Source organism: Salmo salar, chromosome ssa10, assembly GCF_905237065.1.
Source record: "Salmo salar chromosome ssa10, Ssal_v3.1, whole genome shotgun sequence".
NCBI classification, from domain to species: Eukaryota; Metazoa; Chordata; class Actinopteri; order Salmoniformes; family Salmonidae; genus Salmo; species Salmo salar.
This window is the reverse complement of record NC_059451.1, coordinates 75,373,092-75,390,280: the sequence shown is the minus strand read 5'-3', so window position 1 is coordinate 75,390,280 and position 17,189 is coordinate 75,373,092. Positions and strand designations below refer to the sequence as shown.

General features: G+C 45.4%; 1 protein-coding gene across 2 annotated transcripts in view; it reads left to right on the top strand.

Annotated features, from left to right (window-relative positions):
• The first annotated feature begins 239 nt into the window (after positions 1 to 239).
• LOC106561048 (MOB kinase activator 2) overlaps positions 240 to 17,189 on the top strand; it is an 82,443-nt gene continuing 65,493 nt past the window's right edge. The window contains exon 1 of one of the 2 annotated variants that reach the window (XM_045688099.1): positions 240 to 800. In XM_045688099.1, the coding sequence (XP_045544055.1) occupies positions 784 to 800 (17 nt within the window). In that variant the 5' untranslated portion in view covers positions 240 to 783. The remainder of the gene's footprint in view (positions 801 to 17,189) is intronic. The other variant, XM_014124629.2, reaches the window with a different exon arrangement.

Genomic DNA, 17,189 nt, shown 5'->3' with positions numbered 1-17,189 from the left:
TCCTGATGAAGTGGATGCAATTATGTGATCCTTCCGTAACCCATTGGAAGTCCCACCCAGCTGACTAACATTACTTCAAAAGTGTGACATTCCTGAATTGCTCTGCTCATTCTCAGTCATTGTAAATAAGAATGTATTATTAACTGACTTGCCTAGTTAAATTAATACATTCTAAAACTGCTTTTGGGCACTAGAGTCCTCTATCTATCTATCTCTCTATGGTCGGATCAGTGTTTACTTCCGGATTTCGTTCGCAGCAGCTGAAGATTGCTGTAGCTAGCGGTTTGAGCTCCAGAGCTAATACAGTACAAGGATTCATGACAGAGTGTTGCTAGCTAGACTAGTTGCATCGCAAGACTCGATTCATTCGGTCCTGCAGTCTGCGAAGGACATTCGACACTCCAGCGGACAGGGACGTAAAGCGAAGCCCCAGCAGGATACCTCGCTGACTGGAAATTGGACCGAGACTTTTGCCCGCTCTTCTCCACTCGTCTTCGAGCTCAAAGTCACTCAATGCTGCGCTCCTCTCACTCAGCGCAGCACCACGGCTCCGACTAGGTAGCTAGCTGTTCATGTTCTTGTAGTTATCTAGGCTCAGGTTCAGAACAAGGACACCAGCGATACGTTTTTGACATTTGACGAACGAATTAGGCACAGGGAGAAACCGATCCACGAAGAGACGGGAGTCGGGGCCAGGCGGGGAAGCGAGGGGTGCCCGGATAAAGTAAGGGGGTCGCCTCCAGCAGCCTTGGCGGATTTATCCCTACCCAAGTTACAAACATCATGGATTGGTTAATGGGGTGAGTACAGCTAGCCCTTTCCCGTTGACAGCACATAACGTTACAGTACCAGTTACTAATCTCTTTTGTGGCCGGTAATATTTGACAGCTACAAAACAAACGATGTTTAGCTCTTTTACTATCAGAAAATGCACGATACATAATACTATTATGGTGGTAATGACTCCCCTTTCCTCTGGATGTCTAGCTACCTAAGTACTGTAGATATCATCATGGCATGTTCTCATTTTTGGCAAACGCGGTAACATTAACCGGCGAGAAGCTATTTTGAGCATCCGGTGCAGTGTGGCCTGACGTTGTACAGTAAGTGGCCAAGAAGATTAGGTCGTGAAAATGTATTTTTATAGAAGCCCGTCACGCAGGCTACACTAACGTTAACTAGATATCTAACTAGTTAGTTTTCAGGTAGCTAGATTTATCGGACTCGCCGTGTTCTGTGTAACGTCATTTCCCTCGCAAGGTGCATTGTTTGGCTAACGTTTCGATCAGATTTCAACATGGAAACAAGCTAACTATTTAGCCAGCTAGGTTTTGCTTACTACGTTGACTTCGTCTTCACTGTAAATTGGCTAGTTTAGGTAACAAGTTAGCGGGAGCTAGCTAGCTGGCTGTACACAGGCACGGTGACTTGTGCTGATTTTGTTACGTTTTCCTACGCGTCTAAAGTACATGTTAGATCATAGCCACAATGTATCATATTTTGGTTGAGCAAATACATTTTTAGAGGTTATCATGACGGTGTAGTTTGTTTCGGTCAATTGTGCTGTAACTACAGGCAAGCCAGGTGTGTGGCGACGTCATCGTGGGAATTGACACCTCGTTGCGAATGCGATGCTGACCTGTCACTTTATTTTCTGGGTGACACTTCCGCCTTTAGAGTTCTAGCTCTGAAGATGGGACTTGTATATCTTGTAGCTTGTTTGATAATAATGGATTGTAGAGTTGTAGCTCAGTTTCTGGCTTGGTTTTTGACAGGTCACATGTATCATCTGTAGGGGTAGGGAGGGAGCGATTTTGAATTGTATTATACTTCCATGCCCAGTCCTGTCTTTCCATCATGACGTGAGACATTTACATTTTAGTCATTTAGCAGACGCTCTTATCCAGACCGACTTACAGTAGTGAATACATACATTTCATTTCATGCATTTTGTTGTTGTTGTTGAGACATTGCAAGACAAGTGTATTCTCCCATTGGGGTCGTTCCATGTAATTTCAGCAAGCCGTGATACCATCTCAGATTGTTCTGAAATCGTTTCTGTAGTTGGAAACAGATAAGATAAGCATTGGGGAAACATTATTTGAATGAAATGCCACATGAAGCGTGAAAATGCTAATATATGTACCATGGACTTGCTTTGGATTTGTGACACACATTAAGAAGTTAGCATTTGAAACAGTGGCCAGGTAAACAACCAAAGCATGGGTTGCTGTCATAGCTGGTCCATAGAAAACCAATATATCATTTTGGTGAACTATCCCTTTAACGAGGGGGATTCTAAAAAAATAAAATAATTACCTAATAGCACGAACAGCACCACCTAATGGTCAGAAACTGGTGAACCTGACAACTTCAATAACGAGGTTTCCATTCAACCTTTTAATGTGAGTAATGTTGGATAAAAAAACATATGACAGGCCTGATGGAAACAGCATTTTTTCCCCCCCTGTAAACTTTACAAATGTTTACAAAACATAATACACTAGACAAGGTGGGGTATTTGGGCATAAAAGCATTTGACATTTTGTGCATAATTCGTTCTACCTACAGACATTTTGCGTGGGTGATATGCTTGATGCTCCTTTTCCAATACATTTCGAGGGTCTTATTCTGGTGACATGATCATCGATGCTGGGTTGCAGTTTCACGGATAAAAAATAATCTCACTCTTTTGTCCATAATAATCTTATCATCCATCCTGTTCCTGGAGAGCTACCGTCCTGTAGGTTTTCACTCCAACCCTAATCTAGCACACCTAATTCTAATAATTAGCTGGCTGATAAACTGAACCAGGTTAGTTTTAACTGGGCTTGTGAAAACCTACAGGAGGGTAGCTCTTCAGGACAGGGTTGGAGACCCCTGATGTAGGCTATACGTGTATCTGCACTCAGTTGGCTAGAGTGCATGTGCCAATACGTGAGTGGCCACACTTGCTATATCATTTTTTGTTTTTGTGACAACCATCAGTAGAGGAAACCCATTTAACTTGTATTTATGTGCACTACGTCATCACGCACAACCTTTTTTCCACAACAAGTACATTTGATGGAAACACATTTCTAGTGGGAAAATGTGCACATAGTTTTATGCATGAGCTATATACACATTTCTCTGAACAGGGGGGGAAAACATCACCACATTCATTGAGAATACATTACATAGGATGAAGAAACAGTACTCTAAGCCACAGCTCCATACTACTTGTCAAACATAGAGAACTGATACTATATACTCGTTGTTGATGTGGTATTGGCATGGAGTGTGAGGAATCCATGGAATGATAATCTTATTTTTCTAACAACAAATGATTTCAGAAAACTTTGACATGGCGGGTGTCAATCCTCTTTCTTGTGCTTTTTGAGGTGGAACAATCCATTGGCCTTATTTGTTTCTTGACTACAGATTTTGTTTCCTGACTTAGTCACACAATATTTACAATGCAAATGCTGGTGAATCAGGCAAGGGCAGAGTCTGATTCATATTTGCCTGCAAAGAGAGGAGAGTAATGAAAATGTAATTGACAACTTTGCCATGGCGTGATAAGCTCAGAACATATGTACGTGATTAGCAGACAAATGCATTTTTCTGTTTGAGCTCACTCAAGGAGTGCATCAGCTCGTGTGGATATCGACCTCTCAATAAACTCTTAGCCTAACTGCCAGTCACTTGCTGTGTGTTTTTATAATGTAAACCCTCCTGTATTTTCTGGTATTATTTTAATCTGTCGCAGCTTCATTCTGTGTAGAAGCGGTCTATGTATTGTCACACGGCATATCGAAGTACATTTGAAAGAGCTCGCCTGTCTGTCCGTCCGTCTGTTATTCGTGAGTGAGGTTACGGAGAGATCAGTGGTCCGTCTTCATACAGACACACAGCTTCTCTCACTGTCTGCTTGTCTTGTGGTCCTGGGCCACCACTGATATCATTTCCCAGGCAGGATCTAGAACACAGCACAGGAACAGAACACTTCCTTTGTCTGCCCCGGCAGTGTCAAGGCAGGGGTCCCCACTGAAAGGTGTGCCGCCCTAGCCCAGTCAGTGTGAGGGCAGAGGAAGGGGTGGAGGCCTGCTGTTTGGGTGGTTCTCCTCCGCTTGACATTCTGGCTGAGAGATAACAACAACAAGGCAGTCACCGCCCCATTGGAATCCCTGCCAGTATATGAACCAGGCACCGGCTTCGACTAATTGGTTTGTATCTGACATTCGTCGCCTTGTTGATGTGGTGGTGATGACTAATGTATTTTCTTTTTCTTGGAAAAATATTTATATTTCTCTCACCCCCTATGCTTCTCTCTCACTGCAATTTGCTCGCTCTCTCTGCTGTTTCCTGAAGTCCGCGATCAGATCTTTTGTTTTGTTAACGCTGAGTAAGAGGTTATTTTCCTGGCACCACCCTCCCAGGGCCCTCACCTCCTCCCTGTAGGCTGTTTTGTCATTGTTGGTAATCAGGTCTACTACTGTTTTTTGTTGTCTGCAAACTTGATGATTGAGTTGGAGGCGTGTGTGGCCACGCAGTCATGGGTGAACAGAGAGTACAGGAGGGGGCTGAGCACGCACCCTTGTGGGTCCCCTGTGTTGAGGATCAGCGAAGTGGAGGTGTTGTTTCCTACCTTCACCACCTGCGGTCGGCCCGTCAGGAAGTCCAGGACCCAGTTGCACAGTGTGTGGTTCAGACCCTGGGCCCCAAGCTTAATGATGGGCTTGGCGGGTACTATGGCGTTGAATGCTGAGCTATAGCTGCTGGTGTGTGTGCGAGACCTGACTGCATGCAAAGCGTCTTTGCCCTTGTCCAGAGTGCGTCACTCCTGAGAGCGGAGTCTTGAATGAGTTAACAAAGCGTGTAATCACTATGAATACAGACGATGCAGGGTGAAGGATGACACAGCCACAATGAATGGAGGGATGACATGGAGAAGACGATAGGACCAGGACTGATGGATAGAGGGAGGGAAAGAGGAATAGATGGCGACGGGGCAATATGTCCCTAACTGATAAGGAAGGAAGGAAGGCGAGAAGGACCCACAGACAGATGGAGGAGCGATGGAGTGAAGGAGAGGGGGCGCTATGGGAGCTTCTCGTGGGGTTATGATACAGGGATGAAAAGCTTAATGATGCAGGGAACGATGGGGTGGAGGGAGGTACCCAGAGAGACTGGTGGAGGGAGGTACCCAGAGAGACTGGTGGAGGGAGGTACCCAGAGAGACTGGTGGAGGGAGGTACCCAGAGAGACTGGTGGAGGGAGGTACCCAGAGAGACTGGTGGAGGGAGGTACCCAGAGAGACTGGTGGAGGGAGGTACCCAGAGAGACTGGTGGAGGGAGGTACCCAGAGAGACTGGTGGAGGGAAGAAGAGGGTGAAAAGGGAACCCATGACGGGGTCACGTGATGAAGAGAAGGTTGACAGGACCATGACTGGTGGAGGAAGGGAAAGGATGGATAGAGATGAGGCAATGTGGGAGTTGTTGATGCAGGCCTCGACATTAATGCTTGTCCTCTTGTATAAAATGTAGCCTTTTTATTTAACTAGGCAAGTCAGTTAAGAACAAATTGTTATTTAGAATGACGGCCTACCAAAAGGCAAAAGGCCTTCTTGCGGGGATGGGAGCTGGGGTTACAAATCTAGGACAAAACACACATCACGACAAGGGAGACGCCACAACACTACGTAAAGAGAGACCTATGATGACAGCACAGCATGGCAGCAACACGTGACAACAACACAACATGGTAGCAGCACAAAACATGGTACAAACATTATTGGGCACAGACAACAGCACAAAGGGCAAGAAGGTAGAGACATCCATACATCGTGCGAAGCAGCCACAAGTGTCAGTATCAATGATTGAGTCTTTGAGTGAAGAGATGGAGATAAAACTGTCCAGTTTGAGTGGGTTTTTTTTGCTTTTTTTGCAGCTCGTTCCAGTCGCTAGCTGGATACTTTAAATACTTCAAAAAATAGTCGGACAAGAAGAATATACCACTACGTTAACAAAAGTATGTGGACACCTGCTCATCGACCATCTCATTCCAAAATCATGGGCATTCATATGGAGTTGGTCCCCCTTGCTGCTATAACAGCCTCCACTCTTCTGGGAAGGCTTTCACTAGATGTTGGAACTTTGCTGGGTCTTGCGTCCATTCAGCCACTAGCATTAGTGTGTGTGTATATCGGATAACTTTGTGATTACCGCAATCACAATGTCAAACAATTACTCCAGAGAGGCCAACATTGGAATAATATTTAAATACATTTTTCATGTACGTACATAAAAAAGCATACATGTCAAAATGTAGGTGATATGCATACTGGGTACAGACTCATGTCCAAACAAATGCTGAAATGATTGAGGCGCCAGAAAATGTAGCCAAATTTTAATTACATAAATATAGGCTTAACGCCAGTCATGTTTGACAATTACCATCTACAGTCTTTATATTGTCAACATAAAGTGGCTTCAGAAAGTATTCATACCCCTTGACTTATTTTATTTAACCTTTTATTTTACCAGGTAAGTTGACTAGGAACACATTTTTATTTAAGGCAATAACCCAGGGAATAGTTACAGGGATGAATCAGCCAATTGGAAGCTTTGATGATTAGGTGGCCATAATGGTATGAGGGCCAGATTGGGAATTTAGCCAGGACACCGGTGTTAACACCCCTACTCTTACGATAAGTGCAATGGGATCTTTAGTGACCACAGAGAGTCAGGACACCCATTTAACGTCCCAGCCGAAAGACTGCACCCTACACAGGGCAATGTCCCCAATCACTGCCCTGGGATGTTGTTTTTTTTAGACCAGAGGAAAGAGTGCCTCCCACTGGCCCTCCAACACCACTTACAGCAGCATCTGGTCGCCCATCCAGGGACCAACCCTGCTTAACTTAAGAGGCAAGCCAGCAGTGGGATGCAGGGTGGGTATAGCTCATTCAATGAATCATCAAATTGCAGGGATCAAATGGCTTAAGGTAGGCACTTTAATGCAAAGTAGCTAGCTAAGACCTGTTTATAATCTTGTAAGGCCATCATGTTCATGTTTCACTAGGGCTGTGACGATCATAGAATTTTTGGTAACGTTTTTTGGGTCAAGCAAATTACCATGGGCACAGTTTAACCGTTCAAATTGCAAAATGAAGGCAAATTTTCTGCCTCCTGCTGACTGTAGCAGTTGCCCCATAGAAATAGAATGAATAGAAAGGGTGTCTCCGTTCAAGTCAATGATGGCATAATCGGTAGACTGGCAGACATTTTGAGTGTGCCCATGCCAGGAAGTAAAAAGCAGGAAGTGTACCCTTCAATCTCTGCTGTGATTTGTTGAATCAACTCGACTGACATTACAAAAAATACATTCCATGGCATGAGCCACATCAGTTGGCCTCATTTGAGTGAGCATTGTACATTACCATGGCAATCCAGCATCAGTTGATGGAACATTTCAAAATACCATGGAAATGATTGCATCACAGTCAGCCTTTGCCAGTGTACCAATGAGTTTACCAGTCAAATTGCCAGGTTTAGAGCTTCCAAGCCTGTTCTATTCATTCTATTTCTAAGAGTGGCCCGCTCGCTGCCATTGCGTTGCCTAGCAACACAGTAAACAATCTATCACGCAGCGGTCACGCCTCTGGGTCATAGACTTGATATTCGCTAGCCTAGCTGATTTCACCTTTGTTTTTTAGAAATTCACTTTCGATTTAGAAATGTCCACACTCATCAAGAATGACATCGGGCAGTTTATTTCAGCGCACAGAGGGAAGGTTTCTGGTTGGATTTTAGATCATCTTTACAAACAGGAGAAATATGCGCACTGTAGCTGGTAATATGATATCCCAGGCCTTGGAGCGTCGTTAACTACACCACACCAACGTTCTACTCTGATGCGTGGAGATTGCTCACTTTCATCCAGTTACGATCAATTATTATTATGATCAGTTATGATCATAGGTATTGCTTGCTATTTAAATTTTTGTTATATATATTTTTTTTTACTTTTCCATTCTGACAGTTTTATCTCTATATTCTTCTTGTCCAACAATGGTATTTACCTGTCCTGGAGCTCTGGTGTGGGTCCATCTGGGTGCGGAAGGTAGCCTGGCGTGTAGGAGCCGACAAGGTAAACATCTGTTGTGCCCTTGAGCAAGGCATTTAACCCCCAACAACAACTGCTCCCGGGCGCCAATGACGTGGATGTCGATTTAATTTAGCCACCCACCGCCTCTGAAGACACATTTCGGTTGAATGCATTCAGTTGTGCAACTGACTAGGTATCCCCTTTTCCCTTCACTTTCTACTTCTAGTGTGCAACAGCTTGTTGTCAAGACCTTCACACAGAGGATTGGGGTTTTGGATTGGGGTTTCGGTGTGTTGTATTCTTGTGTATGTTGGTCCCATGACCAAATGTACCCCTTTTGAAGCCAGGTGAACTCATTGCTGAGGGTTCAATAGGATGTTAAATGACAGGGGAGCTGCACAGCAATGCCTACATGTCATTTCCTGCTGGGGGAAACAGGCGGGCGCGACAGATGTTTAATCCCTCCTGCTTTTCAATGATGGATTGGTAATACATGAGAGAGAGAGAAATGACAACTGCTAGACAAAGTGGTGTTGGCTTTAGAGTGCATGACCTTAACAATGGCTGTATTTGAGTGCGGGTGGTGGATAGAACACAGGCTATATGTCTGCCTGCTCAGACAAACATGGAGACTGATGAAAAAGAGTGCCGCCAACTGTTGGTGGTCTCCGAAAGTAGGGCCGGCGCCTCTGTTCGAAGGCGTGGTAATGAGCGAACACACTTTATTGCACGCACTTAATTAAGACACACACACACCAATTTAGCAGGAGGGGATGAGTAAAACTGGTTACCTACAAGATAAAAACAAGAATATGTAGCAGTGCTAAGCTAACAATGGTTTAAGCAATGAACACGTGTAGGCTAATGACAGGGGAATAGCAGTAGGGCCTATACATTGCAGCAGCTATACATTGTAGTAGCAAGGAAATGGAAGCATACATAATGTTTAGGCGAACCGAACGAGTGTGCTTGCATACTCCATTAAAAGACATTCGCTTGAAAAACTAGAAATAAAAAGTGGCAATAGTACTTTGTCCGTTTTGAGACACCATAGCCAGTATACACTTCCTCAAAATAGTCAGAATTCTCAATAACAAAATTGCATTAAAATGAGTCGTCTCTTGTTCAATGACGAAGTACTTTATTGAAGAATCCCTACTGTTGACTAATCACAGACGAAGGGTCGTAGACTTTGGCCACCGACTTAAGCTTGCCTCCAAAAAAATATTGCGCGTGTGTGTGCCCGAAATGGTAAAAAACCCTCACCGAAGTCCAAAACGTCACAAAATGGCGCCATAATATATATATACAAACTCTTCCGAACTCTTTCACCGGGGAAGCATGCCAGACGCCTCAAGGCGTTAGCATTACACCAAGAACACAATGGCAATGAACATAGCAGACTATATACAAACTGAAGCCGTAACATTAGCACTTGGCTAGTACGCTAGGCCTTGCTAAATAGCGAAGGCAACGAATGGACTCACGTAGCTAGCATAAACATTATATGCAAAGGATTGGACAAGGCCATGACAACAATAACAACAGGGGCCATCTTAAGCCTATACAGGTAATGAGCCTAGGCAGTACTGTATTTTTATTTAACCTTTTATTTAACTAGGCATGTTGGTTAAGAACAAATTCTTATTTTACCATGATGGCCTACCCCGGCCAAACCCTCCCCTAAGCCGGATGACGCTGGGCCGATTGTGCGCCGCCCTATGGGACTCCCGATCACGGCCGGTTGTGATACAGCCCGGGATCGAACCAGGGTCTGTAGTGACGCCTCTAGCACTGAAATGCAGTGCCTTAGACCGCTGCGCCAACTCGGGTGCTCTACAGTTACAATACCCAGTAGTATGCTGGTTCCAATATGACCGATGAAGTCTAGTCTGTCATGGACGCACTAACACAGGGAAAGTCCAGAGGAGGAAAGAAGTGTGCATAGGTGAGCAGTGTGATGTGAAGGGTAAGAGGTTTATGAGAGCGCTCCTCACTCTGCCACTGCTTGCTGGAGGCTTAGTTCAGAGGCAGAAGTCGGGGTTCTGTGACCCAAGTTGACTACTTGTGATTGGCTGACCACCATGCTGTGATAAGGGGCCCCTAGCAACCAATCTGATTGTCTAGGGCCAGAGCTGTGAGAGGCCAGTTTATGGCCCCCATAGCCTGCCAGGCTCCATAGGGGCAAGGGATCCCCCTATTGCAAGAGTTAGAATGTCAGTTTGTGAGCCCATGTCCCAGGGCCAGAGAGAGTGACTGTGACAGGGTTTTCTACAGTTGATCCTATCTTCATAGTCTCTTAAGAAAATAGGGGGGGGATGCTCCAAATAGCATCAAACATTTCACAAACTCTGGCTCCACGTGGCCTAATGAAGGTTTGATCGGATTGGGCTTGCACATGTGATCCCTCCCTTGTCAGACTGAGGGCATGTTAGGCCGAATCACCGGCGGGCAACCGTGTCCTTTTGGGACGAGCTGTAGTAATAATATTAGATGTAATGAAAAGCGCTACATAAAATACAAGTACAGTGTCAGTCGCTTTAAATTAACAACATTTTAGGGGTCTGCAGTTCATGCGCGATGGTCTCTCACCGCTTTCGATGCTAGGCAGTTCGAACAAGTCGTATGTTCGATCGGAGGGAGCCTACACGGTACAGCCAGGCCATCTGACAAGCAGGCCATCTGACAAGCAGGCCATCTGACAAGCAGGCCATGTGACAAGCAGGCCATCTGACAAGCAGGCCATCTGACAAGCAGGCCATCTGACAAGCAGGCCACGGAGCTCTTTATCGGCACTTCCTCTGTAGGGTAGGCTGGATCGCCCACTACTGAAATGCAGCACCCACCTGCGCGACGCTTCGGCCACTGTAAAAGAACCAGTAAGACCTCCACACCTCTGCAGTAGTCCCCCCACCGCAGTCCACTTCCCTCTGAAACAGGGCTGGTGGCCGAAAAAAGCCAATGCTTGTTGATATGGTGTTACTGCATCATTCAAATGGGCTGCAGAGATGGCTGTAGGGGAGATTCATAGAGCTAGATATGAACTCGCATCAGCCATGGCTATTTACTGTGTGTCACGCCCTAGTCACACACAGCCAAGTGTGTGTGGATGTCTGCATTGTGTGTTTTATAAACATGAGTAGGCCTATACCAATGTGTGTGTTATTTTATTTGTGTGTGTCTGAGTAGTGCTACTCCTTTACCTCTGACTCAGGCTGTAACTACATATGCTGGTACATTTCATAGCAGCTATCAATTGCTTGTTAGCGGCCATGTCCTCATCTCAATCCATCTCTCTCACACACACACACACACACACACACACACACACACACACACACACACACACACACACACACACACACACACACACTCACACTTTTAAAAAAACTTTATTTGAATCCACCAATCAAATTGACACAAAATAATTAAAATATTTCAAAGGTCCCTGTATGCATGGCACTCAAGGGTACAGAAAGCACCCCCTTCTCCGAACAGCTAGGCTGCCCACGACGGCTGAATCAGAGCAGTACCTAGCCAACTGCTTTGTCCTAGTTTTTATCAGGCCCGCAATCTGGAGGCCACGCACTGCAAGCCTGTGAACGTGGCCGAGACTGCCGAATATCAGCACCACCATCATTCACCTACACCCGAGGCTGTCCCGGCGTGCCACGGGGGGCTGGTATTTTAAGCAGCTTCTCTGCAAAGGCCTGCTCCATGTAGCCGTCCAATGAGCAGCCCACTTCCAAAACAGGAAACATATCAACATCAAACCAGCTTCCCCTTACACAATAATGTTCATGCATGTGTGCTGTTGGTGAGACCACTTGTCTCACCTCGCTGGCTGTCAGGTCAACACGGCGGTCATGTCTAGCAATGCACAAATCCTTGTATGAACAGCAGCCATTCACAACATGGACAATGGACTCCATTACATTTGACTCATGTAGAATACAAAATGGGTCACGGTTTGCAGGGTACCAGAGTGCTAGGTTCTACTTTGTTGGTAGAACTCGCAGCCTCGCCTTAACAGTAAAAGGTGAGAATGTCCTCGCCAACGGCAGCATTCTGGCAGACAGAGTGGTCAGCACAGTCCAGAGCAGCGACTTTTGCCTGCAGCCTCAGGCCAGTCCAGTTTTGCAGTAGCTGCATATCCGTCTGATAACATAGGAGCGTGGTCCTGGATGTAGGATGGGATGTTTCGTCGTGGGTGACCGAAGCCTCCACGACAACACAGCGATCTGCAATTGCGTCAGAGGCCGTCGCTGGCTCAGTTTGCATATCAGTCCGTGTCCACCTGAGCTCCTCTCCAGTCCGGTTGCTCAGGTCGTTGAAGTCCGGCCTGTCTGTCAGACTCCAAAGCCTGCAGCACGAGTTAATGATTTAAACTGATTTAATGAGCCATTTGCATTTTCCCTGTACCGGCCGTGTGTACTTAGACTTGCATGGCTTAATCTTTGAGACAAGCATATGCTACTGGCAGGATCAACCAGGTAGGGTTAGTCTGTAAGTACGCACACACACACACACACACACACACGCTCACACGCATACACACACTCCGTGGTAGAGAACGACTGATAATCGGTCTGATATTTTTTGCCTTTCCTTGACTATCGGCACAGCCGATGTCCGCTGTGTAGAGCGAGCACGTTCGCCTCTTGTGTCAAACTGTTGCAAGTCGACGAGGAACCTCTGGCTGGACTGCATCTTGTTAGCTACCAACTCATGCTACAGCACGTTACAAAACAAGATACCGGTAGCTTGCTAGCTACGGGTTAGTGTCCATAGCTAGCAAGCTACGGGTTAGTGTCCTGCTCCTTTACCCAGTTTATTAAGAGATTTACCATTCCCCCCCAAAATATTACCATGTATAGTATGTAATTTGGTAAAAACAAAGTCAAATTAATTGATTTGAATATTGATTCATTTAATATATATACATGGCTGTCTCTGGGAAATTTAATGATATTAAATATCGGCCTCCTTGACTCCCAAAATTCGGCCCCAAAAAATCAAATAACAGTTGTTCTTTATGCAGTGCCACTGTTAGACCAGGTAAGTGAGTTTCCTTTGCTAGAGCCAGGGTTGGGGACAAATCCATTTTAATTCCAGTCAATTCAGTATGAATTGGAATTTGGTTTACTTTTATAAATTGACTGGAATTAAAATTGCAATGACCCCAACCCTGGTTAGAGTTGAAGATATAGACTAGAGCTGGATAAGGGCAATTCCATGATAACGGAGTTACGCTGAGACTCCATTTAAAAAATAAATAAAAAAAACACTTTAAAATGTCTGGCCCATTGCTTTCAAAATGTAACAAACCATACAACTCAGCGTTTGTCTCGGCGTAATCCAGTTATGGTGGAATTGATACATAGGATATTTTGTTTGTCTCGCTGTCGCTGCATTCTCCTGGCTGGCTGGAGCAGGGACTAAAAGAAGATTGCTTTGCCAGGATTTGAGTCGACTACCTTTCTACCGCGCTCTCTCTGTTTCCACAATGTTCTTTTACCCTCTTTTTTTTTTTTCTTTACTAGGCTTGTTCTACTATGCTATGGCTCCTGCTCACCAGGCCCTTGTCTATGAGGATGTCTGATGTCTTAAGTCAGGGGTTCCCAAACTTGTTTTGCATTGGGACCCCTTTTGTGATATCAAATTCATCAGGGACCACCCTAATAATATCAGACTACAACGCCTACTTTAGAGTGCCATTGGAATTTTTTTTTGCGTACGAGCAGTTTCTGCAGTGCATGGCCGGACTAATCAAGTCTCAGCCCCTGCGAAGTAACGTTTTGGCATCCGAGGGAACATTTTGCTGAAATGTCTTGAGTCAATAACTATTGAACCCCTTTGTTATGGCAAGCCTAAGTAAGTTCAGGAGTAATACTTAGCTTATCAAGGCACTTAAGTTGCATGGACTCACTCTGTGTGGAATAATAGTGTTTAACGCAATTGTTTTAATGACTACCCCACACATGCAATTATCTGTAGGGTCCTTCAGTTGAGCAGTGAATTTCAAACACAGATTCAACCACAGTCCAGGGAGGTTTTCCAATGCCTTGCGAAGAAGAGCAACAACAAAAAGAAGCAGACATTTCAATATCCCTTTGAGCATGGTGAAGTTATTAATTACACTTTGGATGGTGTATCAATACACCCAATCACTACAAGGATACAGGTGTCCTTCCTATCTAATTTGCCAGAGAGGAAGGAAACCGCCCAGGGATTTCACCATGAAACCAATGGTGATGTTTAAACAGTTGCAGAGTTTAATGGCTGTGATGGGACAAAACTGAGGATGGATACACATTGTAGTTACTCCACAATACTAACCTAAATGACAGAGTGAAAAGAAGGAAGCCTTTACAGAATCATTTTTATTCCAAAACATGCATCCTGGCACTAAAGTAATACTTCCAAAAAAATGTGGCAAAGCAATTTTTGTCCTGAATACAAAGTGTTATGTTTTTAGGGCAAATCCGATACATTCCTGAGTACAATGGGACTTGCCATATTTTCAAACATAGTGGTGACTGCATCATGCTATGGGTATGCTTAAAAGGACTGGGGAGTTCACTCGGGTGTGAATAATTACAGTGCATCTATGTTCAAAAACAACATTTTTGGGCAATACAAGAAGAAATGTATTATTGTGGGCGTACTGTGTATACCAATATCCCTGTGAGCCTCACAGGCCAATGTTGTGCATCTCTAAGAGTTAAAAACATCAAGGATTGATAATATTACAGTGCATTGCACCCTCAACTTATTCCACAGATCTCTTGTCCAAACTCGGTTACTAGTCATATTCATTTATAATCTGGCCGTGGACCCCACTTTGGGAAACCCCTGTCTTAAGTCAGTTATGGGGATATTAGAATTGATCTGAGGCTCTAGAACACACAGCTTACCGTAAGACCTGTCAAGAAAGGAGCATTTATAACCTTCAACACGCACAGGAACACAAACGTGTACACACACACACACACACAGGTCTGTGCGTGTCTAAGAGGGAGCGCTACTGTTGACTTGATCTACATGGACCGTTCGTGCTCTCAGTAGAATGCTCTCTATTTGAACGAGGCAGCTCCCTCTTGCCCCGCAACTTCAACGTTGTCTGTGGAATCTCTGGGGAAATGCTATGCGTGTAGTTGGTGAGTGTCCAGGGGGAAGGCCCGGCCTGGTCTGTAGTGTTTGGTTCATTTAGGGAAACTGCTCTAAGGGCTGCTCAGAACAGACGCATGTTTATCCCGAAACGGCCCTCAGTCACCCTCTTTATTCATCGCGCTTGTTCTCCCCTCTCTCCCTCCGCTCTTGCTTTCTCTCTCTCTCTCCCTCTTTCTCTGTTAGAACACTGATGTGTGGAGACATGTGCGTGCTTGGCTTCTGTTGATGCTGGGCTTCTCGGGCTTGCTGAGCAGAGGACAGAGAACACCGGGCCAAACAGGCCAACCCAACCATGTCAAGCCAAGGCGAACAGGCACTAACATGTCCGCATAGCAACTCGAGGCTAGCTAGCGTAGCTGCGGTTAGCCTGAGGCAACTAGGGGTTAGGTAACATAGCTGGGGTTAGCCAGGGGCAACTATGGGTTAGCTAGCATAGCTGGGGTTAGCTATCATAGCTGGGGTTAGCCAGGGGCAACTAGGGGCTAGCTAGCATAGCTGGGTTAGCCAGGGGCAACTAGGGGCTAGCTAGCATAGCTGGGGTTAACAGGGGAGGAGAAGAAGAGGGGAATGGTCTCATTTGGGAAGACTGGAAATGGGCACGCATGCCCTTCTCTGCCAGCTCTCCTCTCCCCCTCATGTGCAGCCACTTCATTAAATAGCATATCATTCTATGCTAGCTAGCCCCTAGTTGCCCCTTCTGCTGCAGACAACATGGTTATTCATTAGTCCTGTTGTCGTTTTGGGACATTGAGACGATGTATTTTTCCTCATGAGCGAGGCATTACTTAAGGGCATCTGACACCAGTGATGGCACGAAAAGAACAGGCCAGTCTGCATGCCACAGCAGAGGCTGATGGGCAGCCTTTCCTTCAAAGCAACAAAAAAACACTTGCTTAAAAATGAATTGATCTGCACGCTGTAAGTACAGAAATGGTTTGCTCAGTGGGAAATTAATATCCAGCTGGTCGGTGACAACTGTTTGGAGTTTGTGACGACAGCTAGGTGAGCTTATTATTTTAGACGCTATGCCCTGGGATTCCCTATGATGTGTAGAAGAACCCCGTACATTCTAATGACTCTTGCGTAGCTAGTGACGCCATAAAGCGAAACGCGTTACACGTGCGTGTTATTGGGAGCCTCAGCTTTTCACAGACGGCTGTTTAATAGTTTCTAGCTCAAACCGTTCGGACTCTGCCAACGTTTCTGTCAAAAAGACCCGGCCTCTGGGCCCCTTCAGGATTCGCCCTCTAACACCGCTCTAACTCAGCCCCCGGACTAATGGTTTGCAAATGAAATAGACGAATCCAACGGTACAACCCAGGAGTCTGTAGCTCAAACACGCAATGTTTTAAAAGAAGTTAGAAGTCCTAAATCACGTGGGGGCACAACAGTGGGAGTCGTTGGGTTAAGCTAACTACAGCTAGCTGCCCTCCGTTAACACAGTTCAGTCATTTTACACAGAAGTGTGTTTGTTGAAGCAGGAACCGAAGAAGGAATATGAATAAAGGGTTGACCCCTGTGACCCCAGGCCTAGATGCTGTGTCTGATGTGTAGCTGCATAGAAAACCATAAGATTCTATTGGGCCCTTCTCGGAGGTAAATTAGCCAAGGGGAGAGAGACACACACACACACACACTCACACTCTACACTCTCTGTGGTCTTGAGACCATTCCCTCTCTCTTTCCCTTTCCCGCTCAGACAGGGTGAGGCCAAGCGATGAAAGTGATACCAGAATGACTTTGCTCTCTTAGCTTTTACGGAAAATGCATAAGTGTGTGTGTGTGTTCTGGTACTATGGGCTATTGGTTCGCTTATACTGCAACTCCCTCTGTGTCAGTGTTTTACTTGTGTTCTTCAGTCCTGTTTGCTGTGTGTGTATTTTGAAGCCCTTTTGCGGTGAGTGTAGTTTGACCTGATGGTGGG